At 36.0% G+C, this 27,637-nt stretch overlaps 1 protein-coding gene across 2 annotated transcripts in view; it reads left to right on the plus strand.

The window, feature by feature from the left end:
- PLXDC2 (plexin domain containing 2) overlaps nucleotides 1-27,637 on the plus strand; it is a 450,758-nt gene that overhangs the window by 358,043 nt on the left and 65,078 nt on the right. Inside the window, exons 10-12 of one of the 2 annotated variants that reach the window (XM_034644246.1) lie at nucleotides 7,738-7,798; nucleotides 15,680-15,830; nucleotides 22,773-22,811. In XM_034644246.1, coding sequence (XP_034500137.1) covers nucleotides 7,738-7,798; nucleotides 15,680-15,830; nucleotides 22,773-22,811 — 251 coding nt within the window. Of the gene's footprint in view, nucleotides 1-7,737; nucleotides 7,799-15,679; nucleotides 15,923-22,772; nucleotides 22,812-27,637 lie in introns of those variants that run through there. The other variant, XM_034644245.1, reaches the window with a different exon arrangement.

Raw genomic sequence — 27,637 nt, forward strand, 5'->3', positions numbered from 1 at the left:
GGAGTTGAGTATGGCAAGGGAAGTTTTCTTTTCTAATGTGATACAAAGTGCTGTGTTCCCAGTTTCTTCAGGATGTGCTAATATGATGCCCAGAAACAAGACCCCAAAGTTGCACATTGAGTTAGGTGGAAAATAACATTATTTTTTTAATGGAATTCTCACTTTACAACCGTACATTCTAAAAGCTATTAAATTACTAATTTCATTCTTAGAAATAATTACCAATAATATAATCTTCCTTTCCTAAAATAAAAACATGAATCACATGTTATGATTCAATTTGATTAATACATAGGTGTTATTCATGTATATATAATTGGAAGAAACAAAACAAAACTATTTAATTGTCTTAACAGTCTTCCTTCAATTACCATTCCTCAGCCTCAGATTATCATTTATCTTCTTTAAAAGTTATGGTGTTTCTAAAGGAGTTGGAAATCTTTCATAAATAAGGAACCAAATTTTTAAAATGTGTCTTCAGCCAGACTCGGATTAGTTGCCAAAGACATATTTAAGATCAGTCAATGAAGAAATATTGTCTTCATAATGCTGGGGTAACAAGTTTGATCTTAAATGTTCATAGCGCCTGGTAAGCTGAAGACTTCATCTCTAACTGTGTAACTTGTATTGGGTAGCAAATGTTGTGTCCTCAGGCTAGGTGCTTGTAACCTTGACTGAGGGGTGCACTTGGGAGAAGAATAATCCTCCATCCTGGCACTTCCTTCAGAAGGCAGTGTGGGTTAGATCTCACAGAAGGGAAAGCACCAAGGAAACCCCAACAGCTACTCTCCTCTTCAAATCCTCGAGCAGATTACTTCTGAAACTATGTTGACAGATGCTCTATGACCGTAGATGCCTGGCTTCACGTGGTAATATGTGCCAATCCCAGGGTTTTAAAAAGAGGAATCCCTCAACTTTAATCCGTTTGGTATACCACCTTCAGTTTCCACCCCATTCAAAAAGTTTACCCATTTAAGTCTAAACATTTAACCCTAAGATATCCTTTGGGGTTTTGCTGACTTTGTTGTTTTGGTAGTAAAATCATTACTTTTCAACCTTCCAAAATCATAATGAACGTTAACTTTGTATCTCTAATGAGGGTTGTTATGAGTCTTAGCTATTTACCAAATCTTAAAATAAAAAATTTTTAAAAAGATCTATCCAACAAATGATCCTGGGACTCTCAGCCAACTATTTTAATAAAATTTGTATATTTAGATTTGTTTCTTCACACCATATACCAAAATAAATGTAGAGTAGATTAGAGAAGTAAACTAAAGAAGGCGATACTGGACTAACTAGAAGATAGTGTGGCAAATGTAGTGCAAAGTTAATGCCTAATTAGTAGAGGCCTTTCTGAGCAAAAGAGCAGAGAAAGAAATCTTGCAAGGAAAGTTCGAAAAACAAACACCACAATGTAAAAATATAAACTGTTGTATGACCAAAAAAATCATATGTAGAACAGAATGGCAAATTATAGACAGGGGATATATTTAACAGAATTTTGTGCTCTTAGTTCATAGAAATCCTGTAAAAAAAAAAAAAAACCCAATCAAATAAAATAGGGAAAATACATGAATACAGTATTTAAAAATGTAGAAATAAAAAGTCAGTAAACATGTTTTAAAAGTTTATCCTGACCCGTAATAGAAGAAATGTTCGTTAAAGTAAGATATATCAGTTTTAATCCATCAAACTGCAAAAGGGATGATGATAAATATTTTTATAAGGTTTAAAATGACATGGGTATTCTCATACATAGGTTGAGTAAATTTTTTATAAAGCCGTATAATGGAGTATATGCTGTCATTAAAAATTAACTCTCAAGAGATATTTATGGACATGGAAAAGTGCCCAGGCTATACTATTAACTGTAGAAAAGCAAGTTGTCACATGTTATGATTCAATTTGATTAATACATAGGTGTAAGCGAATGTATATTAAATAAAGTCTGGGTGGAAAATAAAATTAATGATATTTTAGCACTGAGATAACACCTTCTCTGCCATATGTATAAAAGACAAGATTCTGTATATCAGATATCAGATACTTGAACCCAGTTTTCCATCTGAAACTCATCTACAAAACAAAGTTCCTGCATGTTGCAGATAACTATTCTTATTGGCATTGGATTATGATTCTGAGCTGCAGCTAACATCAAGAGCTTTTATTAAGAGACAACAAATTCAGGGCACCTGGGTGGCTCAATCAGTTGGGTGTCTGACTCTTGATTTCAGCTCAGTTTTCTATCTCAGTTGTGTGTTCAAGCCCTACGTTGGACTCCACACTGGACATGGAGCCTACAAGGAAGGAAGGAAGGAAGGAAGGAAGGAAGGAAGGAAGGAAGGAAGGAAGGAAGGAGAGAGAGAGAAAGAAAGAAAGAAAGAAAGAAAGAAAGAAAAAGAAAGAAAAGAACTTCACATTCTTGCATATTAGACTGATGTAAAATTTCACAGTTTGTCCTACAATGTTGTCTCCGTAATACATTACTGTGTACTTAGGTTCATCTGTCATTCCTAGAGCTCTATGTAATGAGTGGTTCAGGCATGAAAATTCTGGAAAATTTTAAGATCCAGTTTCTCAATTTTAGAAGAAATAGTTTTAGAAGTGAAATCATCCATCTCATGCCTGAGGCCAATTGGGAACAACAGGAATGCCCAAATGGGAAATAAGATAGAATTGTTTTACTAATTTTTTATTGAGAATAATTATTATAATCAACATTTTAAATTTTATGAACATTTTTACAATTAAATTTTTTAGTATTTCAGGACAAAATAATTTCCTCATATCTTCTAGTTTCATACTACCTATCACCTATTTTACCCAATGATAAAATGTGCTATTAGTTATAATCGTGGTTGGTTATCATTATATATCATTATACTTGTTTCTCATCTAAAATACTTCTGCTTCTTTTTAAAGCATCTTTCCATTTCTTTGATGCTGCAGGATCATTTTTCATACTTTTGCAGACTGTGACAAGAAAATCTACTAAATGAACAATTGATTTTTCCATTAAGATAACACACCCTGTTAAATACACATAAGGCTACAAGGACCATTTAAATCATGAGACACCTTGAGGAGGTATTTGCCCTAGTCTTCAGAATTTTACCGATCTTTATTTTTTATATAATAATCTAGAACAGAGGCCAGCAAACTGCAGGAAGTGGACCAAATTTGACCCACTTCCTGTTTTTGTAAATAAAGTTGTATTGGAATACAGCCACAGCCATTTCTTAAGAATTTGTGGCTGCTTTTGAGCTCTAGTGGCAGAGGTGAGTAGGTAGAACAGAGACTGTGTAGCCTGCAAAGCCTAAAATATTTACTGTCTGGTCCTTTTTCGGAAAACATTTGCTGACTCCTGATCTAGAAACTAATTCCTAACCAAGTGTTAAGATTCTGTGAAGTTTCTTTCCTAAATTCTCTTTTGCAGATGTGTCATCTGAATGGTGAAATGGCATGTGTTTAATTGGGCAGTAAGAGATGCACTTAATGTTTAACCCTTATGTATGTATTTTAACACTCACTTTACTCCTTTCACTTGAATATATTACCCTTGCAAAATAAGTCGTATTTCTGAAACCCTTTCTACAGAACTGAGATAAGTTAGAGAAGAGACGAAATTTATGCTTTAATCTCTGGATTGGATAGATGCTGCACGCCAGGAGAGTATTGTTTGTTTTCTAGGCTGCCTTATTGAATGGGATTCACTTAACATGGCTCCTGGGGGCTTTGAAATCAACACCCCATTGAAACTGAGTGGAGAATAGTACAATTAATTTGAAGTACAGCTCTCTATCAATTTGTTTTGGAAATAGGTAAGCTGAGATGAAGAGAATAACTTGAAATTAAAAGAATTGGAAACCTATCGTGGTTAGGAGTTCAGACTTTATTGAAATCAATTTTTGAGGAATATTTACAAAACCACGTTATCTCTATGTGTTTATAAATATTGCATAAAGATTTGACCATGTTTGCAGGCAACTCAGATTTTTCTCTCCTAAGATTCTATATAACTAATTCCCAAATGTGATGATAAAGGACTTTAAGTATAGAACACATTTCACATTAATATGGTACACAGAATTAATTCCTAAATATTTTCCAAAATGCTGTCTCTAAAATGAAAATCTCGCTTATTTTCAACAATTGCTGACCTTGCAACACATATACTACAAAAACATATAGTGGTATTAAAAACAGCTGATATTTACTAAATGTTGACTACGTACCAAACACTATTTTAATCCTTACATAACCTCCCCGGCTTCATTTTACAGATGAGGAAACCACCTCAGATAGAAAAAATAACTTGCCTAAGATCGCACTCTTGTTTTGTTCCCAAGCCAAAATTCCAGCTCTAGCAGTTGGACTCCAACCCCCCCTTTGAACCATGTACTCCCAAGTCTAAAATAAGCTAAAAGCAACCAATCGGAGTGTAATAATAGACGCTAGCGCTTGATTTGGGGGTGGGGGGAGGCGCACTGAGAAGGGGTTGCTGACTCTTAGTGAGAAAAAAGGAGGTGCTTCTTAGAAGAGACAGGCTGGAGTTGAATTGGATTTACTAACTAGAGACAAAGAAGGTATTCCGGACATAAGTAGCATGTTCAAAGGCACAGATGAAAGAGCACAGCACATTCAGGCAGGGGCGCTAGGGGGCATGAGAACAGGTCGTAGAGAATGAACAGGAGGGGTGGGAAGGGGCCTGCCAGTGTCGACATTTCATGCAGGAAATCAGTCATGTTAAAATTCAGTGTGGTAAGAATCACCTGGGGTGCCTTGTTTATGATGAAAATTGCTGGACCAAACTGCCAGAGAATCTTATTCTGCTACATTCATGAATTTGCTTTCAACAGGAATACTAGGTGATTCCAGTGTAGGAGAGAGCCCTTTGCTACCAGTGTTAAGAATGTCAGGAAATCAATATGCTGGAGCATGATATGGCTAATATCATTGGGTTTTAGAAAAAACAATGCAGCAGCTCAGTGGAGAGAGGCAAGTGTTCTGAAAGGGATATTTGGCTTTTTTTAGAATTCAGAGATAATAAAAAAGGTGATTTTTCTTAGGGACTTGTAACACAAAAGAACACACACCCTTTTGTTTATAATTGCTTTCAGATGCAATATAGATTACTAGGTTAGAAAAAAAGACTAAAAATTCAGTGTCCAGTTGTGTTAATTTTCTGATGCCCTGTAAGTTACAAAAATGCATGAGTTTTCAAATCAAGTGTTTTCATGTTTTGCCATTCTCAATCCTTCATACCCTAGCAATTAGTAAACTACAGATCAGTTAATAGGGAATCAATTGTGACTAAAATGAATGAATTACTTAATCGAATCACATATTTTCAGTGGAACCTAATTTCACACAATGTAACTGGGGCTTATTTGATAAATCAAGCAAAATGCACTGTTTCTGTACTTTTCCTGGGATTAATTTAACAATTTAAAGGGCTAATTACTTAAGATGAAATTTGGGCTGACTCATAAATTTAAGATACGATACTGTCTCATTAAAATATAAAAGTTATTCATTCCCACTGGCTTTGAATACATCTGGCATAGAGTAAATGAAGACAAAGTGCATTTTAAAAATTATCTTTTCTGTGTATTTACTTGTAGCTCTCAAAATGACTTTTGATTAGGTGACTCCCAAAATACATTTTTTAAGAAAATCGATATATCCCCACTGCAAAAGGGAATGTCAATACATCTTTCAATATTTAAACAAACTTGAAAGAAGAAGAGGGAACAGCCGTCTACCTCATCTGGAATTAAACAGGCTCCAAATGTTAGAATCTCTTTGGGTAACCAGAGATGGCTTTGACCAACTGGGGGTTCTCAAACTTGGGATGCCAGATCACACACTGATGTTTATTCCACACTTAAGTTTATTCAACACAGATGGTAGGCATAAAATAGAAGAGCTCTAATGGATCATGTCTGGGCAAAATGATAGATACGGTCTTCTTTGTTGACAGTAGAGATGTTTTCACATTCCACTTGAATTAAATTATGCTCATCCATGCCATGGTACATAATCTCTGGCAAGGGTTCTTAGAAAAAGTCATCATGTAGACTCATTGCAAAACAAGTGAAAAAAAAGTTGCGAAGTATTACTATAAGAAAATATAAGACAAAAGTTGAGTGACCTCCATTAATTTTGAAAAATGTATAGGTATTTATATTAATATTCATCAATATGGATTCATATATTGTATGTAAGTATATACTTAGATATTAAAACTCAGAGGCTATGTAAATCCTTAATTTTAACAGACTGACAAAAATATTTTGAATTTCTAATATGAAAAAGAAATTATGTGTTAGATATACTAGGTATGATTTTATATGATACGAGTCCAGTTTGGTAAAAAGACATAAGCACATGAAGTTTTATATAAAGGGGAAAAGTTAAATAGTAAAATAAGATGTGATCAGAGAAATTATGAAGCTTTATCTGAATGGACTCCAGGTAGTAATTTCTGGGTCTTAAAAATATAAATGCTCTATAGCTGGTTAGATAAGGAGGGCAGAAAATTATTCCAATCAAGGAAGAGAGTAGGACTGAACAAAATCTTATTAATGCAGTGCTTGCTGAATTAGACCATTTAGAGATGACCTAAGCATACTGATGTTAGGGGTTCACAAGCACACATTCGGGCTCACTGATTATCTAGAAGGAGTCACAGAACTCCAAAAGGTTGTCATACGCAAGCTTGCCATTTGTTACAGCAAAAGCATACAGATTAAAATCAGTAAAGGTGAACAATACATAGGGTAGAGTCCACAACAGACCAGGCACAACTCTCCCAGTAGAGTTGTACGGACAGCACTTAAGTTCCCCAGCAGCAATTTGAGAAAACACACACCAAGTGTTGCCAACCAAGGAAGTATACCCACGTGTTGGTGTCTTCGGAGTCCAGGGTTTTTACTGAGGGGCAGTCAGATAGGTATGAATTTCTCTATGACTATTCTCATCTCTAGTCCCCAGCCCCTCCGAGAGGTCAAACTGATACAGCATGGCCCCAGCATCCAGGTGAATAAAAACAGCCATTCAGCATAAAGCATATTGTTAGCAAAAACTATCTTGCATAGCCCAAAATCCAAGATATACAAAGCCACTCTTATCAGGTGAGATATCCCAAGGGCTTGAAGGTTATCTCCCAGAAGCCAGACAAGGGCAAGTTCTTTCTTTAGAATGTGAGGGTTTGAACACCCCAAACCTGCTGAGTTAACCTTTTACGGCACAGTAGAGAGTTTGAGTGACTATGGGTCTTAAATTAAAAAAAAAAAAAAATTAAGGAAAACAAATCCTAATCCAAATCCTAAAAAAAATGATACCTGCAAAAAATTTGTCTATATCCATTTGTTTTGATGAGGAGGAAAAAATATAGGAGTAAAAAGAAAACCGACTTCATAGAATAACAATTGGCCTTACCTTTGCTTGGGGACCCAGGTGTTCTGCACCGTGCAGTGGGCATCGGTGGAGTAATTTGCTGCCATGAGTGATCCTAACAGCATGCCTACCTAAGGAGTGAGCTGTTCCTCACCACACTGTAAATATTTCACTGCTGCTGCACTTAACAGTTCTATAAAAGAAAGTTCATGTTGTGCTAAACTGAAAATCTGAGAATTAACTACTTACCAATCTTTTTCTTTTCATTTCCTCCCCCTTCCCCACTCTGCACCCCATTCCTTTCTTTTCTGAACTGCGACGTGTCCTCTGAAGATGCTCCAGTGGATTTGATCGCCATCGGCAGGACTGGGTGGACAGCGGATGCCCCGAAGAGGTACGTGTGCTTTCTCATGACAGAATTCCTGGGACCAAGCTATCATAGAGAGTTGCTACATCTTTAATGAAAATGGCATCTAATTTAACAAAAATACCCGGCAATTACTGAGCCCTTAGTATGCGCCACACATTGGGCTTAACTCTTTACATGTACTATCTCGATTTATTCTCATAGCCTTCCTTGGACTTGGGAGCTGTTATTGCCCCCGTATTACCAAGAGGAAAAGAGGGAGGGGCAAGGGGAGCTGGTGGGGAGAGGGACAGCAAGGGTAGCAGAGTTAGATGTGTGGCTAGGAAATAGAACCAGGATCCAAATCTTAGAAGCAAAAGGCAGTTCTCCTAAACTCTTGCTGCTTTTCTAAGATCTTGGAAGCCATTGTTCATCTTTTTTGCTCAAGTAACAAAAACCAGAGATACGGAGGAAAAGATTAATTGCAGCAAACTGATGTAAAATCAGTTAGAAATGGTATAACATGGAAATAGTAACCCCGAGACAAACGTGATGGAGACAATGATGCAATAAGTGATTTATTTAAGCAAGAGTATGCATTCGAGGGAGCAATTTTATCCTGCTTGAAATTTCCTAGTGAATTGCATTTACACTGTCATTTCAGGTCCCATAAAGATATCTTATTAGGTTCACAAAGAAAAGTATTTGTTTTTTGCAGCCTGTGTTAAGTTTTAGGGTACGAATTTTGAATGAGAGCTATTAACAATTATACAAGTTTTCTCATTCAGGAAAAGCAAATAATGTCAAAGTACTCTCTTTAAAACTACTGGGAGACCAATGGTTATTAGAACCTTTTTTAAAAAATTAAGTTTTTATTTATGATGTNGAAGGCAGACGCTTAACCGCTGTGCCACCCAGGCGCCCCAGAAGCCATCATATTTTAAACCCTCCTAAATTTATCTGTGGAGAGTTTACCATGTTCTGTGAAATGTGCTGAGCACTGAAAANAAAAAAAAAAAAAAAAAAGAAAGAAAGAAAGAAAGAAAAAAGAAAGAAAAAAGAAAATAAAATTATCCCCTATTCCCAAGGAGCTCAGAGTCAAGTATCTTCAATATTCAGTGTTTCCTTTTAATTATGTAATTAAATTATCAATATTTGTGGCTTTGTGGTGAGTTCTATCCTTCTATTACAATAATGTCACCAACTCCAGTCCATCTTCTTTGCCTAAAACTACAGTTAAATTTTCTTTCTGATCCTGTGAGATGAATTTACTCTGTAAGTGCAAATCCTAATATGCGCACTTACTGTGTACTATTCTAAGCACCAATAATATAAAAATAGAAGAAGTGTGTCGAGCAGGTAGATAGACCACTGAACAAAGGACTGCGTTTAGAGAAGGACATGGGAAGAAAGTCACGATGAGGACGTGGTCTCGTCAAGTAGCATAAGGGGAGGTTGGCTTGAGGAGGACATAGTGGAACTACCATATGATCCAGTAGGTCCACTCCCAGGTATTTATCCAAAGAAAATGAAACACTCACTCAAAAAAGATTACAGCACCCCCATGTTCACTGCACCATTATTCACAATAGCCAAGATAAGGAAATAATCTAGGTTCCACTGATGGATGAATGGATAAAGAAAATGTGTATATGTACGAATGTACACACACACACACACACACACACACACACACAGTAGAACATTATTTAGCCATGAAAAGAAAGAACTCTTGCCATTTGTCACAATATGGATGGGTCTTGAGGGCATTATGCTAAGTAAAGTAAGTCAGACAGAAAAGACAAATACTGTATGATCTCACTTATATGTGGAATATAAGCAAAACCAAAACCAAACAAACAAACAAACCCAAATTCATGGATAGAGAACAGATGGGTGGTTGGGGTAAGTGAAATTGCAGAAGGGGCTCAAAAGGGACAAACTTCCAGTTATAACGTAAATAAGTCCTGAGGATGTAATGTACAGCATGGTGACTGTAGTTAATAATATTATGTTGCGTATTTGAAAGTTGCTGAGAGTAAATTTTAAAAATTCTCACCACAACCAAAAATATCTTTTTGCCATTATGTATGGTGACTGATGTGAAGTAGACTTATTGTGATTACTTTGCAACGTATAGAAATGTCAAGTCATTATGCCATACACCTAAAACTAATACACTGCTATGTATATATATTGTACCTCAATTAAAAAAAAATAAAAGGCAAGGGAAAGGATTTTAATCAGGGCATTTTGGAAGAATCACCCTGGCTCTGGGTGAATAATAGGTTATGAGGCAAGAAGTCAATAAGTTGACTCTAGTTAATAACCCAGGCCAACAATGCTGATGATCCAGCTTGAATCAGTGGGTAGGGTAGTGGTGACCACAGAGAGGGTAGGGGAAGCATCAGTAGGTAGGTGGCTGAATGGAAATGACGACATAAAAGACCTCTTTTATATCATCCATCTTCTTATTTCTCTGTGTTGCATCCTGGGGAGTTTCTTCAGATCAGTTTGCCCGTTTATTCTGTCTTCATCTTGTTTAATCCACTAACGTATCCGTTGAAGTAGTAATTTCAAAAAGTGTATTTTTCACTTCTAAAATTTAAATTTTACACTTTATTAAATCTGCCAAGACGTTTTTGTAGTCTAGGTTACTAGTTTATTTTTAAATTTTACCTTTCATTTCTTTAAATAGTTCATATGTAACTTTTTGTGTATCTTACGTTGGATGATCACAATATCTAAAGATTTTGGTAGTTTAAATATGTTGTTCGTTGTTTTTGCTGACTTTGTCAGTGCTCTTTTTCTTTTTGTGTTTCTTTTTATGTCCTTTGATTAGAAATGCACTTTTATTTGATCTTATTCCATGGGAATCCCGAGGACCTAGATAGATGATACTTTCCACCAAAGAATGTTTGATGATGAGAACCTGAGAGTTTTAGGGGATACCATATGCCCCTATTTAATATGGAGAGGAGAGGTTTATATTTATTTACCCCACCTGCTGCAGGCACAAGACTTGATCTCCTTGAGCAATATCGATTTTTAACATTTCTTGCCCTCTGGGNAAAAAAAAAAAAAAAAAAGAAAGAAAGAAAGAAAGAAAAAAGAAAGAAAAAAGAAAATAAAATTATCCCCTATTCCCAAGGAGCTCAGAGTCAAGTATCTTCAATATTCAGTGTTTCCTTTTAATTATGTAATTAAATTATCAATATTTGTGGCTTTGTGGTGAGTTCTATCCTTCTATTACAATAATGTCACCAACTCCAGTCCATCTTCTTTGCCTAAAACTACAGTTAAATTTTCTTTCTGATCCTGTGAGATGAATTTACTCTGTAAGTGCAAATCCTAATATGCGCACTTACTGTGTACTATTCTAAGCACCAATAATATAAAAATAGAAGAAGTGTGTCGAGCAGGTAGATAGACCACTGAACAAAGGACTGCGTTTAGAGAAGGACATGGGAAGAAAGTCACGATGAGGACGTGGTCTCGTCAAGTAGCATAAGGGGAGGTTGGCTTGAGGAGGACATAGTGGAACTACCATATGATCCAGTAGGTCCACTCCCAGGTATTTATCCAAAGAAAATGAAACACTCACTCAAAAAAGATTACAGCACCCCCATGTTCACTGCACCATTATTCACAATAGCCAAGATAAGGAAATAATCTAGGTTCCACTGATGGATGAATGGATAAAGAAAATGTGTATATGTACGAATGTACACACACACACACACACACACACACACACACAGTAGAACATTATTTAGCCATGAAAAGAAAGAACTCTTGCCATTTGTCACAATATGGATGGGTCTTGAGGGCATTATGCTAAGTAAAGTAAGTCAGACAGAAAAGACAAATACTGTATGATCTCACTTATATGTGGAATATAAGCAAAACCAAAACCAAACAAACAAACAAACCCAAATTCATGGATAGAGAACAGATGGGTGGTTGGGGTAAGTGAAATTGCAGAAGGGGCTCAAAAGGGACAAACTTCCAGTTATAACGTAAATAAGTCCTGAGGATGTAATGTACAGCATGGTGACTGTAGTTAATAATATTATGTTGCGTATTTGAAAGTTGCTGAGAGTAAATTTTAAAAATTCTCACCACAACCAAAAATATCTTTTTGCCATTATGTATGGTGACTGATGTGAAGTAGACTTATTGTGATTACTTTGCAACGTATAGAAATGTCAAGTCATTATGCCATACACCTAAAACTAATACACTGCTATGTATATATATTGTACCTCAATTAAAAAAAAATAAAAGGCAAGGGAAAGGATTTTAATCAGGGCATTTTGGAAGAATCACCCTGGCTCTGGGTGAATAATAGGTTATGAGGCAAGAAGTCAATAAGTTGACTCTAGTTAATAACCCAGGCCAACAATGCTGATGATCCAGCTTGAATCAGTGGGTAGGGTAGTGGTGACCACAGAGAGGGTAGGGGAAGCATCAGTAGGTAGGTGGCTGAATGGAAATGACGACATAAAAGACCTCTTTTATATCATCCATCTTCTTATTTCTCTGTGTTGCATCCTGGGGAGTTTCTTCAGATCAGTTTGCCCGTTTATTCTGTCTTCATCTTGTTTAATCCACTAACGTATCCGTTGAAGTAGTAATTTCAAAAAGTGTATTTTTCACTTCTAAAATTTAAATTTTACACTTTATTAAATCTGCCAAGACGTTTTTGTAGTCTAGGTTACTAGTTTATTTTTAAATTTTACCTTTCATTTCTTTAAATAGTTCATATGTAACTTTTTGTGTATCTTACGTTGGATGATCACAATATCTAAAGATTTTGGTAGTTTAAATATGTTGTTCGTTGTTTTTGCTGACTTTGTCAGTGCTCTTTTTCTTTTTGTGTTTCTTTTTATGTCCTTTGATTAGAAATGCACTTTTATTTGATCTTATTCCATGGGAATCCCGAGGACCTAGATAGATGATACTTTCCACCAAAGAATGTTTGATGATGAGAACCTGAGAGTTTTAGGGGATACCATATGCCCCTATTTAATATGGAGAGGAGAGGTTTATATTTATTTACCCCACCTGCTGCAGGCACAAGACTTGATCTCCTTGAGCAATATCGATTTTTAACATTTCTTGCCCTCTGGGCAAATCCTGTGTTTTTACCTTGCTTAATGTATATGACTCCTACTCTGTAACACACAGCTTTTGCTTTGTTTTGTTTTGGGGGAGAAACAATAGAAAAGTACCCTTGGAGTTTTTCTTTGCTTCCTGCAAATCCTACTAATGCTTTAAAATTCATATTTTATCCAGAATCTTCTAGTTTTGCAGAAGGAGGCCCATTTAGAGTCCTTAATTTGCCTTTACCACTAGAACAAGTCCAGGAAGTTAGGTTAAGCATTAAGGTGTTTGCTAATACTGGACTTTGACAATAGAAACACAGGAGGAGAATAATATGTGGTGAGTTCGATTTGAGACTTATTGAGTTTGAGATGTCTGTGACACCCACATGCATAAGTTAAGTCAATAGATGAATATTTGGGTCAGAAATCCAAGAGAGAGATGTGTATTGTTGGTATTGATTTATGTAAATCGACATAAAGATGTGAATTGAAATCATGGGTGTGGTGGAAATTGCTAGTGAAAAGGCATATAGCAAAAAGATTAGTCAAGAAAGATCTATAAGAACTACCAACACATAGCAGAGAGACAGAAATAAAAAGGAAATGAAGGATTGTAGAAAGCTATCAGAAAATTGGTGAAAGGGTGTGTCATAGAACCCCAAACTAGAAAGTGGACAGCCATGCCCCATGCTGTGAGATATGGAGAATTAGAACCACCAGCATGAGAAATTTCAATTAACTTGTGTTAGATAACAAGATTTTTGTAAGAGGGGAAAGTGGGATTTCTGTGAAGACCAAGGCAGACCAATCTCTCTGGAAGTATGACTGAATGGAAGGAAAAGTAGGGGAATATCAGGATGCATTGTGGAGAAGAAGGAGGACTGAGTGTTTAAAATAAGATTAGACATGCTTGAGGGTGTTTAAGTGCTAATGTGAACAAGGCAATGGAAAACCTGAGATTGAAAACATTTTGAAGAGAAAGGATGTTATTAAATGAGCAAGTTCACCATACCTGAAAAAGTGGGCTGATTTGGTCTAGAGAATAGCTATAAATACTGGGCCTCATCCATGATTACAGAAAGAAAGAGGGATAGGTCTGTACAGATTCAAGCAACAATGGTGATTTGTAAAGATATGTAGAGAGTTCTTGCTGATGACTCTTATCAAAGAAATAAAAGGTGAGCCCATGGGGTAAGATTGGGAGAGGCATTATGGGATTATAGTTTTCAGTACAGTGGAAAGGGTTTGAAATGGATATGGAGGATGATGGGAGAGGAGATTAGCAAAGCAGGTCAGTGTTGCCAAGCAGCATGGAAGGCCGGCTGAGTCCACGGGAGGTAAACGTATGGAGTTCCCAGTCAGGGGCTGTGTGATGGTTCTCCACCTTCTCCTAGCTTTGTCGCAGGGCAGGGAAAAGGCAGGGTTTTTTGTTTGGTTGGTTGTTTTTTTGTTTTTGTGTTGTTTGTTTGTTTGTTTTTACTCCACATGGTATTGGGATTTTCTGAAAAGGTCTTGTGGAAAAACAGACAAACCAGGACAAGATATTTGAAGGAATTGGAAAGAGAGGTTGAAGTGATGGGGAAAAAGGGAATGGAAGGGAGAAATCATTGCACTTGGGCTTTCTGCATCATCAAAGGAGCAGCAGAATCTGAGCGGAAAGATTCTTAGAAAGACTGAAAAGAGGACCACTGGATCTATGATCTCAGAACAAAAGCATCTCCAACTGCCTATGAGGTCCAGGCTGTAGGGCTGTGGGGGGGTGGTAACTGACATGGAATCAGCAAGGCGGGCATAGGTCACTGGGCTGAGAAAATGTGGGAACCTACCTTTGTTCCCCTCAGATACTAGGAGTTGAAGTGGGGAAGAAACCCATATTATATCCCATTAATGAAAAAGGAAGTCATCTCAGGAGCTCTTGCTGAACTTGTGATAAGTGCATTGTACTTCGTTAATGACAAGAGAAGTTTAAGAAAGGAATTTATTTAATAATAATTTTCTAAAGCGGGATGAGTATCGCCCAGCTGCAGACTTAAGTATCCTCTACTTAAGACCTACCAGAGGGATGGAGTCCTTTGAAGAACAAAGAGGTGGGGAGAAACACCAGCTTCTAAACCATAAAAGTTTGGGTGTTGAAGATTGTTGCTAGTAAAGGTCGTAGGATTTATTTTTGTGGGCTATAAATAAAAAATAAAATATGCATCTTTTCCTGGTGTCTTCAGTCTAGCTGTGCTAGGGAGAAATAGAATAAGTGATTACCAGAGGGTCATTCAATCTTTTGCTTGGGTGGTTTTGAATATTTCGTAAAAGAAAACAAAAATTTTAAATATTCTTTCAACCTGTGGTGGATTATTTTTGAGACAATAAAGTAACAATGGAGCATTTACCAAATTTTTAGAATTTAGCATTATTGGTTTGAAATGCATTCTTTCTCCACGTACCTAACCATATTTTAAATCTTACCTTTCTTGCACACGTTTTTCTCCTTGTATGAACTTCTCCCCCCGACATCATGTCTTTTTTAAGTAAATCGATATAAAATTTAGGGGAAGATAAAGAGTAATATGAAAAGTTAACTGCAGAAATGATGAAATCTGAATATCTAAAGGTGGAAATGCTTTGCTACACCCAAGTTTTTTGTCATCTATTTTGTATACTTTGTAAATTACTATAATCTCCAAATATTGTCCTATACAAAAATAAATCGTTCCTCATCTTGATCTGAGAGCCCTTTGTGCTTCACAGCCCAACTTCTTTGATGTAATTTTTTAAAATGCATGTACGATCGCTCTTAAATTGTTTTCCCATTTGTTTCTCTTATTAGTCCAAAGAGAAGATGTGTGAGAACACAGAGCCGATGGAAAGTTCTTCTCAAACCACCACAACTGTACAAGCAACAACCACAAAATTCAGGGTCCTAACGACCACCAGGAGAGCAGTGACATCCCAGCTGCCCACCAGCCTGCCCACAGAAGGTACTCTAGATATTTTTGCTTTTTTTCTGAAGGAAGGGAAAGTCACTGTGTTGACACAAATGGGGGTTGCTCTCTAGAGGAAAAGTTATCCTTTGGAAAACTGGACTTCTAAAGGATTTCTAAAGAGGAAAAGACAAAATTATTATGGAATAAAAATATGTGTTGGGATTCTTTTAATGTACAGTGCTTTTTATTAAGACAGCTTTTTATAATGATCCTGGCTACTTGTACTCCCTAAAAAAGAAATATAGACTTCCTTCTATATTGCAAAATTTTGTTNAAAAAAAAAAAAAAAAAAGAAAGAAAGAAAGAAAGAAAAAAGAAAGAAAAAAGAAAATAAAATTATCCCCTATTCCCAAGGAGCTCAGAGTCAAGTATCTTCAATATTCAGTGTTTCCTTTTAATTATGTAATTAAATTATCAATATTTGTGGCTTTGTGGTGAGTTCTATCCTTCTATTACAATAATGTCACCAACTCCAGTCCATCTTCTTTGCCTAAAACTACAGTTAAATTTTCTTTCTGATCCTGTGAGATGAATTTACTCTGTAAGTGCAAATCCTAATATGCGCACTTACTGTGTACTATTCTAAGCACCAATAATATAAAAATAGAAGAAGTGTGTCGAGCAGGTAGATAGACCACTGAACAAAGGACTGCGTTTAGAGAAGGACATGGGAAGAAAGTCACGATGAGGACGTGGTCTCGTCAAGTAGCATAAGGGGAGGTTGGCTTGAGGAGGACATAGTGGAACTACCATATGATCCAGTAGGTCCACTCCCAGGTATTTATCCAAAGAAAATGAAACACTCACTCAAAAAAGATTACAGCACCCCCATGTTCACTGCACCATTATTCACAATAGCCAAGATAAGGAAATAATCTAGGTTCCACTGATGGATGAATGGATAAAGAAAATGTGTATATGTACGAATGTACACACACACACACACACACACACACACACACAGTAGAACATTATTTAGCCATGAAAAGAAAGAACTCTTGCCATTTGTCACAATATGGATGGGTCTTGAGGGCATTATGCTAAGTAAAGTAAGTCAGACAGAAAAGACAAATACTGTATGATCTCACTTATATGTGGAATATAAGCAAAACCAAAACCAAACAAACAAACAAACCCAAATTCATGGATAGAGAACAGATGGGTGGTTGGGGTAAGTGAAATTGCAGAAGGGGCTCAAAAGGGACAAACTTCCAGTTATAACGTAAATAAGTCCTGAGGATGTAATGTACAGCATGGTGACTGTAGTTAATAATATTATGTTGCGTATTTGAAAGTTGCTGAGAGTAAATTTTAAAAATTCTCACCACAACCAAAAATATCTTTTTGCCATTATGTATGGTGACTGATGTGAAGTAGACTTATTGTGATTACTTTGCAACGTATAGAAATGTCAAGTCATTATGCCATACACCTAAAACTAATACACTGCTATGTATATATATTGTACCTCAATTAAAAAAAAATAAAAGGCAAGGGAAAGGATTTTAATCAGGGCATTTTGGAAGAATCACCCTGGCTCTGGGTGAATAATAGGTTATGAGGCAAGAAGTCAATAAGTTGACTCTAGTTAATAACCCAGGCCAACAATGCTGATGATCCAGCTTGAATCAGTGGGTAGGGTAGTGGTGACCACAGAGAGGGTAGGGGAAGCATCAGTAGGTAGGTGGCTGAATGGAAATGACGACATAAAAGACCTCTTTTATATCATCCATCTTCTTATTTCTCTGTGTTGCATCCTGGGGAGTTTCTTCAGATCAGTTTGCCCGTTTATTCTGTCTTCATCTTGTTTAATCCACTAACGTATCCGTTGAAGTAGTAATTTCAAAAAGTGTATTTTTCACTTCTAAAATTTAAATTTTACACTTTATTAAATCTGCCAAGACGTTTTTGTAGTCTAGGTTACTAGTTTATTTTTAAATTTTACCTTTCATTTCTTTAAATAGTTCATATGTAACTTTTTGTGTATCTTACGTTGGATGATCACAATATCTAAAGATTTTGGTAGTTTAAATATGTTGTTCGTTGTTTTTGCTGACTTTGTCAGTGCTCTTTTTCTTTTTGTGTTTCTTTTTATGTCCTTTGATTAGAAATGCACTTTTATTTGATCTTATTCCATGGGAATCCCGAGGACCTAGATAGATGATACTTTCCACCAAAGAATGTTTGATGATGAGAACCTGAGAGTTTTAGGGGATACCATATGCCCCTATTTAATATGGAGAGGAGAGGTTTATATTTATTTACCCCACCTGCTGCAGGCACAAGACTTGATCTCCTTGAGCAATATCGATTTTTAACATTTCTTGCCCTCTGGGCAAATCCTGTGTTTTTACCTTGCTTAATGTATATGACTCCTACTCTGTAACACACAGCTTTTGCTTTGTTTTGTTTTGGGGGAGAAACAATAGAAAAGTACCCTTGGAGTTTTTCTTTGCTTCCTGCAAATCCTACTAATGCTTTAAAATTCATATTTTATCCAGAATCTTCTTGTTTTGCAGAAGGAGGCCCATTTAGAGTCCTTAATTTGCCTTTACCACTAGAACAAGTCCAGGAAGTTAGGTTAAGCATTAAGGTGTTTGCTAATACTGGACTTTGACAATAGAAACACAGGAGGAGAATAATATGTGGTGAGTTCGATTTGAGACTTATTGAGTTTGAGATGTCTGTGACACCCACATGCATAAGTTAAGTCAATAGATGAATATTTGGGTCAGAAATCCAAGAGAGAGATGTGTATTGTTGGTATTGATTTATGTAAATCGACATAAAGATGTGAATTGAAATCATGGGTGTGGTGGAAATTGCTAGTGAGAAGGCATATAGCAAAAAGATTAGTCAAGAAAGATCTATAAGAACTACCAACACATAGCAGAGAGACAGAAATAAAAAGGAAATGAAGGATTGTAGAAAGCTATCAGAAAATTGGTGAAAGGGTGTGTCATAGAACCCCAAACTAGAAAGTGGACAGCCATGCCCCATGCTGTGAGATATGGAGAATTAGAACCACCAGCATGAGAAATTTCAATTAACTTGTGTTAGATAACAAGATTTTTGTAAGAGGGGAAAGTGGGATTTCTGTGAAGACCAAGGCAGACCAATCTCTCTGGAAGTATGACTGAATGGAAGGAAAAGTAGGGGAATATCAGGATGCATTGTGGAGAAGAAGGAGGACTGAGTGTTTAAAATAAGATTAGACATGCTTGAGGGTGTTTAAGTGCTAATGTGAACAAGGCAATGGAAAACCTGAGATTGAAAACATTTTGAAGAGAAAGGATGTTATTAAATGAGCAAGTTCACCATACCTGAAAAAGTGGGCTGATTTGGTCTAGAGAATAGCTATAAATACTGGGCCTCATCCATGATTACAGAAAGAAAGAGGGATAGGTCTGTACAGATTCAAGCAACAATGGTGATTTGTAAAGATATGTAGAGAGTTCTTGCTGATGACTCTTATCAAAGAAATAAAAGGTGAGCCCATGGGGTAAGATTGGGAGAGGCATTATGGGATTATAGTTTTCAGTACAGTGGAAAGGGTTTGAAATGGATATGGAGGATGATGGGAGAGGAGATTAGCAAAGCAGGTCAGTGTTGCCAAGCAGCATGGAAGGCCGGCTGAGTCCACGGGAGGTAAACGTATGGAGTTCCCAGTCGGGGGCTGTGTGATGGTTCTCCACCTTCTCCTAGCTTTGTCGCAGGGCAGGGAAAAGGCAGGGTTTTTTGTTTGGTTGGTTGTTTTTTTGTTTTTGTGTTGTTTGTTTGTTTGTTTACTCCACATGGTATTGGGATTTTCTGAAAAGGTCTTGTGGAAAAACAGACAAACCAGGACAAGATATTTGAAGGAATTGGAAAGAGAGGTTGAAGTGATGGGGAAAAAGGGAATGGAAGGGAGAAATCATTGCACTTGGGCTTTCTGCATCATCAAAGGAGCAGCAGAATCTGAGCGGAAAGATTCTTAGAAAGACTGAAAAGAGGACCACTGGATCTATGATCTCAGAACAAAAGCATCTCCAACTGCCTATGAGGTCCAGGCTGTAGGGCTGTGGGGGGGTGGTAACTGACATGGAATCAGCAAGGCGGGCATAGGTCACTGGGCTGAGAAAATGTGGGAACCTACCTTTGTTCCCCTCAGATACTAGGAGTTGAAGTGGGGAAGAAACCCATATTATATCCCATTAATGAAAAAGGAAGTCATCTCAGGAGCTCTTGCTGAACTTGTGATAAGTGCATTGTACTTCGTTAATGACAAGAGAAGTTTAAGAAAGGAATTTATTTAATAATAATTTTCTAAAGCGGGATGAGTATCGCCCAGCTGCAGACTTAAGTATCCTCTACTTAAGACCTACCAGAGGGATGGAGTCCTTTGAAGAACAAAGAGGTGGGGAGAAACACCAGCTTCTAAACCATAAAAGTTTGGGTGTTGAAGATTGTTGCTAGTAAAGGTCATAGGATTTATTTTTGTGGGCTATAAATAAAAAATAAAATATGCATCTTTTCCTGGTGTCTTCAGTCTAGCTGTTCTAGGGAGAAATAGAATAAGTGATTACCAGGGGGTCATTCAATCTTTTGCTTGGGTGGTTTTGAATATTTCGTAAAAGAAAACAAAAATTTTAAATATTCTTTCAACCTGTGGTGGATTATTTTTGAGACAATAAAGTAACAATGGAGCATTTACCAAATTTTTAGAATTTAGCATTATTGGTTTGAAATGCATTCTTTCTCCACGTACCTAACCATATTTTAAATCTTACCTTTCTTGCACACGTTTTTCTCCTTGTATGAACTTCTCCCCCCGACATCATGTCTTTTTTAAGTAAATCGATATAAAATTTAGGGGAAGATAAAGAGTAATATGAAAAGTTAACTGCAGAAATGATGAAATCTGAATATCTAAAGGTGGAAATGCTTTGCTACACCCAAGTTTTTTGTCATCTATTTTGTATACTTTGTAAATTACTATAATCTCCAAATATTGTCCTATACAAAAATAAATCTTTCCTCATCTTGATCTGAGAGCCCTTTGTGCTTCACAGCCCAACTTCTTTGATGTAATTTTTTAAAATGCATGTACGATCGCTCTTAAATTGTTTTCCCATTTGTTTCTCTTATTAGTCCAAAGAGAAGATGTGTGAGAACACAGAGCCGATGGAAAGTTCTTCTCAAACCACCACAACTGTACAAGCAACAACCACAAAATTCAGGGTCCTAACGACCACCAGGAGAGCAGTGACATCCCAGCTGCCCACCAGCCTGCCCACAGAAGGTACTCTAGATATTTTTGCTTTTTTTCTGAAGGAAGGGAAAGTCACTGTGTTGACACAAATGGGGGTTGCTCTCTAGAGGAAAAGTTATCCTTTGGAAAACTGGACTTCTAAAGGATTTCTAAAGAGGAAAAGACAAAATTATTATGGAATAAAAATATGTGTTGGGATTCTTTTAATGTACAGTGCTTTTTATTAAGACAGCTTTTTATAATGATCCTGGCTACTTGTACTCCCTAAAAAAGAAATATAGACTTCCTTCTATATTGCAAAATTTTGTTGTAACTGAATTCAGTATTTTATTAGTCACAGGTGAGAAAGACAAAATGCATATGGAGAAGATAGATAATTCTACTTATATGCAGTTCTAATATTTACCTAAATATAGACAATAATGTATGTTGGTCCAGAATCTACAGAAGAGTACTGTATATGTCATAGAAATTGTCTTGAAAAACATTTCCTCTGCCAGGGAAGACAAAAATACTAGAGAATATTGATACATGGGCACAACTCATTGAGGAAAAAAGGTATATCAGCCAAAATAAAACCATGTATTCTGAGTGGTACCACCAGGGAGAAATGTGAGACTAGTTGGCCAGAGTGAGCTTCGGGGGGGAAAATGGTCTTATTTGTTTATGTCATCAACCTTGCTTTCATTTGAATAATAAATAAAACTTGAAACTTTTGCTTTTAACTGAAATTTAATTGGATATTGAAAGTTAACTCAAGGGGCGCCTGGGTGGCTCAGTCGATTGAGTGTCTGACTCTTGATTTCGGCTCAGGTCAGGATCTCAGAGCGTGGGATCCAGCCCCAAGTCAGGCTCTACGCTCAATGTGGAGTCTGCTGGAGATTCTCTGTCCCTCTCACTCTGCCCCTCTCCCCACTCATGCTCTGTCTCTAAAATAAATAAATACATCCTTTAAAAAAATTTAGCTGGAATCAATTTATAAAATGAAATGAGGACAACTGCTAAATACATTTTATTGCTTTTAAAACCAATGTTGTATTTTAACCCATATTATTTTGGGTTGTTTTATAGCCTGAGAAATATTTTTGCAGTATGAATCCTACCCCATGAAAGTACTTCTTCAATTTGAATCCTACGCTCTAGAATAAAATGTAACCACTAAATTTTTTTAAAAAGGCATATTCATTTTTTGTTCATTACGGGCAAGATCTTTTCATTTATGATTTTGGTCATATTTATTAGCAGTGGATAAGCATTTAACTTTTGAAGTTAAATTCATAAATATTGACAAATCTTTACTTTTCCAATTAATTTAGAATTTCCTCATCTTGATTTTTTTAAATGAATACCGAAGGCCATCACTATAGAGTCTAATTACAATAAGTCATTTTCAAAAATTAAAAATAAGTGAATTTTAAGTTAAAAGTATAACAGTGTAATATTTCTCAAGATCTTAAGAATCTTATAATACTTTACTAAAGTTTTGATCTTATAACCTTAGTAAGAAATTTTAGTACTATCTACGTACACTAGCACTTTGCTCTCATTGCACTAGAAATTAACTGAGTAAGATTTTTGAAATCCATTTGTGTTATAATTAAGGCACTAGTAGACAATTACTGGTATTCAGATTTATGTACCATTAAAATTTTTTTTGTTACAGTAACTTTGAATTTCTCTTCCAGATGATACCAAGATAGCACTACATCTAAAAGATAATGGAGGTAAGAATTGATATTTTTCTTTCATAAATATTTTTAGATACTAATTCATTTCATTCATTTAAATATAAGAAAGGATTTGTGGGCTTCTAATATGAAGTGAAGTTATATTTCAGTTCTAATATGAAGTGAAGTTATATTTCAGTCTCTGTTGGTATTTAACATGGGAAGAATTTATTGTTTGGCTTGAAAATTGAAATGGTTTCAATGATGGAATGAAATTCTAATCTGCATGTTTGCTTATAAAACTACAGGACACCAATGACCAGTTATAAAGTGAAAATTTATCCACACATCTTTCTCTCCCTTTTTATGCTATTCCTTGGTTTAATTGTATATTGAATATCTACATGGTGCAGGTTTTGGGTTCAAATGGGTTTTTTTCCCCAAGTTGACCACTCAACATTCTCTATAAATAAAATTAAGAAGTAGACCAATATGGAAATATACTTTATAAGCCTTTTTATCTTTTATGTGAACCAAGGGACAAAAATTAAACATGCAAAAAGAACATTTAGGTAGTTACACACTTCACATTTTTCTAAGACAATTTAGAGATATCTATAATGGTCCTTGAAAATTTGAGGAAGAAACGTTTTACCAAAATAAGGCTGTGAAAGATTCTGCCTAAATTTTTACAAATAGTTCTTTTTCTATTAAACTGTGTGCTTCTGCCTGGATCTTGATAAAAGAGATTTTTTTAATCAGTAACTGTTTATTCAGCTCAGGAAGGGGAGGCCCTCGCTCCTCTTCTTAGGGCCCTCTTTTATGTAAATATGGCCACCCTGTGACAGTGATCTTTTGCAGCCCCAGCTGATTTTGTAAGTAAGTCAAAATCCAATGTATACATTGTTAAGCATTTTTTTTCTTTTCCCAATTGAAGAGAATAGTTTCTATATTATGCAGTCTAGGTTAAGTAACAAATACTTTGAGGTGACTGTATGTTAAGATATGTGCTGTATAAATCTTTAAATTTCATATCAATCCATTTGAAAGATAAGCTGCTTAGCCTCCTGACATACTCATTATTACATCAATTATCCATTGTCTTGGGTCTGTGCCATAGTGTTTGATTTCATTTTCCTTACTTATTATTGTATTAATGCTGTGAATGGATAGCTTTACAGATGACCATTTGCAACATATATACAAGCTAGAAATAAGTTAAAATCTTAGCACTTGAAGGGACTTTAGCAATCCCCCAGCTCGGAATTTCTCAGAGCAGGATGCTACTTAGTTTCATGTGAACATAAGTCTTAAAGTTGGTATTACCTTATTTTGAAAGAGGGTAGTATGACGGGAATGAAATGGAGGAGGGGTTCCCAACACACTTCTTTTGTATTTGTTACATTTATTTCTTAATATGGGTAGTGGTTTCATTTCTACACTTTCTTTTCTCTTTTTTTTAATATTCTGAATGTTTAGAATAAATATTCTGTAATGCTAACAAGAAAGCAAAAGATTTCTGTGATTAAAAAGGTATGAGATACTCTGGATGAAAGAAAATTAAAGTGGCTTTGCTAGAGAGCTGTTCAAAGCTTTTAATGTTCATTTGTTTATTCATTCATTAATTCCTGCTGCATGCCTGCTAAGTCCAGGGCACTGTTACAGGCTTGGGGCCATGATAAGCTAAATTCCCTGCTTTCATTCAACAAGCATGTATTCTCAAGAAGTTTCAAGATGGCAATAAAGAATTAGTAGCTGGCATTTCTCTACGATTTGGTCATAAAACCTTTCTATAAGTTGCATCTCGTGGACTTAATGTTTTGTGAAGTACACTTTGGGAAATAGTTCCCTAGAATATTACCAACTATCCCAAGGAAAATCCTTAGTTTTGTTTAGTGCAGCAAGGAATCTGGAAACTTTGAAGATTTTCTTAATGCAGTCCATTAGAACTACCTTATGATGCTGAGAAATCAAATGAAGTAAATTCCTGCTGTAAATGGAAGACCTTTTTTTCTTTTTTGTTATACTAGAGAAGTTGACTGTTGGATTTTAGAAGGTAGTCAGATTATTAACACACAGTAAGAATCCCCCAGAATTCCAAAATATCACAATAAGACTTTGACTGTGTCTATATACTGGAATTCTTTTCGTGTCTAAGGTTGTTTATAAATCACTTTTTCTAAAGTGCAGTGAGAGCAGACCAACCTGACCAGCATTAAGATAAATGTTCCTTCAAAATAGTACTTAAGGGAAATTACACATTACTTTTTATAGCACCTTCATTACAATAGCATGCTTTCATTGTTTTTTACCTTATGGAATTTGAAGATGCAGGAAGGATTGCCAATTTAAATCTAACTTGATTAGTTGATTAAACATGTAGAAAACAGAATTCAGAATTGTTCTCCCCTTCCCCATCCAGGTAAACATTTTTGCAAGATGGAGCTAATAATGAATAGGTTGCCTAGTGTAAATGTTTTCTCACATTTATTGAGAAATTTTTTAAAGCAACCTAATAAATTTTTGTAAATTGCTATGTATTGTTGCAATCAAATTTAGCACATTTTGTTTCTTGATTTAATTTCATCTAATTGGCTGTTTCTAAAAGCATTTTAATTTAGAGGTTTTTACGTTCGTGAAAAAGGGGGTGACATTTTTCAAAATAGTCAATATGTAGCTAGAAGCTAATGATGCCGCCTTTAGATATTGGATTACCTTGGCTCTGAGTCTTTCAGGGACATCACTTTGGGTTAAAATAGTTGATTTTCTAGTGGAATCCACAGCTGACATGATTATACATTCACTTTCCAGGAGATTTTCCTTCATCTTTGATATGAAAGTGGAAAATACTTCTGAGCAGCTTAGACACCAAAGGCACACAACAGGGCTTCTCATTCACAGGACCCAAACTGAGTTACTGTCTGCTAAATCACTCTTGATGAATCTTCAATGGTGATTTGAGTTTCCTGCTATCTTTAGAGTAGGACTAGGTAGAGCTTCTGGAAGTTTCAGGCTAGTTTTGGGGTTGGGGAAGTTTTATTCGCCTTAAGGGTTGAATGGAAATTCTAAGACCTATGAATAGTTTGGAGACAAGAACATAAAAAATTTAAACAAAGAGAATGGTATCTACTGGGTTCAGACCCCCTTAGTTAGGTAAGCGTTGACTGATTGTGAATGGTGGAATGCAGACTCAGAAGTGCCAATATAAATATATTATTTTATCTCCATATAACTATCTCCAAATAGTTGGAGGAAGATGGAGGAGAAAAAGAAGAGAAAAAAAGAAGTCTATGCCGAATGTTTACTATGTTTCTGGCACCATTCTAAATGCTGTCATGTGTTACCTCATTTAATTCATGCAACACCCCTGTGAGTTGGTCCTGTTACTATTCTCATTTTATAGCTGAGGAAATGACCATACAGAAAGGTTAAGTTATCTGGCTAGTATGTGGCGCACTTTGGGTGTGACTCTATTTAATCATACAGATTCCTTAATATGGATTCCAAGTCCTGACAACCTCTCAGTATTACTGTTTTCTTACAGTACAGGTCTCTTATAATCAAACTTGAAATAGGAAATGCCACCATAAAGGATTTTACTCATTCCTACTATATTATTCCTCCTTTTCTAGAACAACTGACGATACTTGTAAGTGTTTGGAAATGAAATTTTCTTTTCCCGTGTAATGATGCCATAGTTCCCATTTTATCCTTTCTGTGAAAATCACAACGCATTGATTGTCCTGCGGAACTGAGTAGTGGTCTAATTCATGGCCTTGTATTCTCCAAACCATAGGGCAACTCCGTATTTATGTTCAAAATCTAATTTAAAACTCTTTTAGCCTTCTTGGTTTCTCTAGAAATTCAGGTTTAATTCACCACGGAGGGGTTTCTACAATGTGTTTTTTAAATATATGTATTTCTGTGGGTAGGGGTTAAAGCATTTAAAATCACCTGTTCTTTGGGTTTTCCAATCCTGGCAGAAGCTAACTAGAGGAGTTACATTTCTAAGGAATGACCTAGTTATATATTGTAGTAGGTACAACTATTAGATGACTTCTTTGACATTTGATTAGGTTGCTTCCAAATGACACCACCTAAATAGAAATGTAAATGTCTTCAAGAGGAGACCTGGATCAGATTATACCCAGAGCTGNAATCTAATTTAAAACTCTTTTAGCCTTCTTGGTTTCTCTAGAAATTCAGGTTTAATTCACCACGGAGGGGTTTCTACAATGTGTTTTTTAAATATATGTATTTCTGTGGGTAGGGGTTAAAGCATTTAAAATCACCTGTTCTTTGGGTTTTCCAATCCTGGCAGAAGCTAACTAGAGGAGTTACATTTCTAAGGAATGACCTAGTTATATATTGTAGTAGGTACAACTATTAGATGACTTCTTTGACATTTGATTAGGTTGCTTCCAAATGACACCACCTGGATCAGATTATACCCAGAGCTAAAAAGAGGTTTGCAAGTTGAATCAATGGCAGGGTCCTTTAATTAAGAAGTAAAATCCTCAACCAGATTCAACTCATTGGGCAAATTGAATTGTACCGTTCTACTACACTGCAGATGTTAAGATTATTTTAAGCTCTAAAATCTTGTGATTTGATTTTGTTATTTAAAATGTGTTGAGGGTGCCTGGGTGGCTCAGTCAGTTCAGCGTTCAGCTGTTGACTTCTGCTCAGGTCATGAGCTCAGGGTTGTGAGATGGATCCCCACTTTGGGGCTCCACGCCAATCATAGAGCCTGATTAATATTCTCTCTCTCCGTCTCTCTCAAAAAAAAAAAATGTTGACTGAGATTAATCAAAATACGAAGACTGCATTTGCTCTTGGTTCCTCCAAATGTTCTTCCTTTTGATAAAGTGTCTTTTTAAAAA

The sequence above is a fragment of the Ailuropoda melanoleuca genome, chromosome 15 (assembly GCF_002007445.2).
Source record: "Ailuropoda melanoleuca isolate Jingjing chromosome 15, ASM200744v2, whole genome shotgun sequence".
Taxonomy (NCBI): Eukaryota; Metazoa; Chordata; class Mammalia; order Carnivora; family Ursidae; genus Ailuropoda; species Ailuropoda melanoleuca.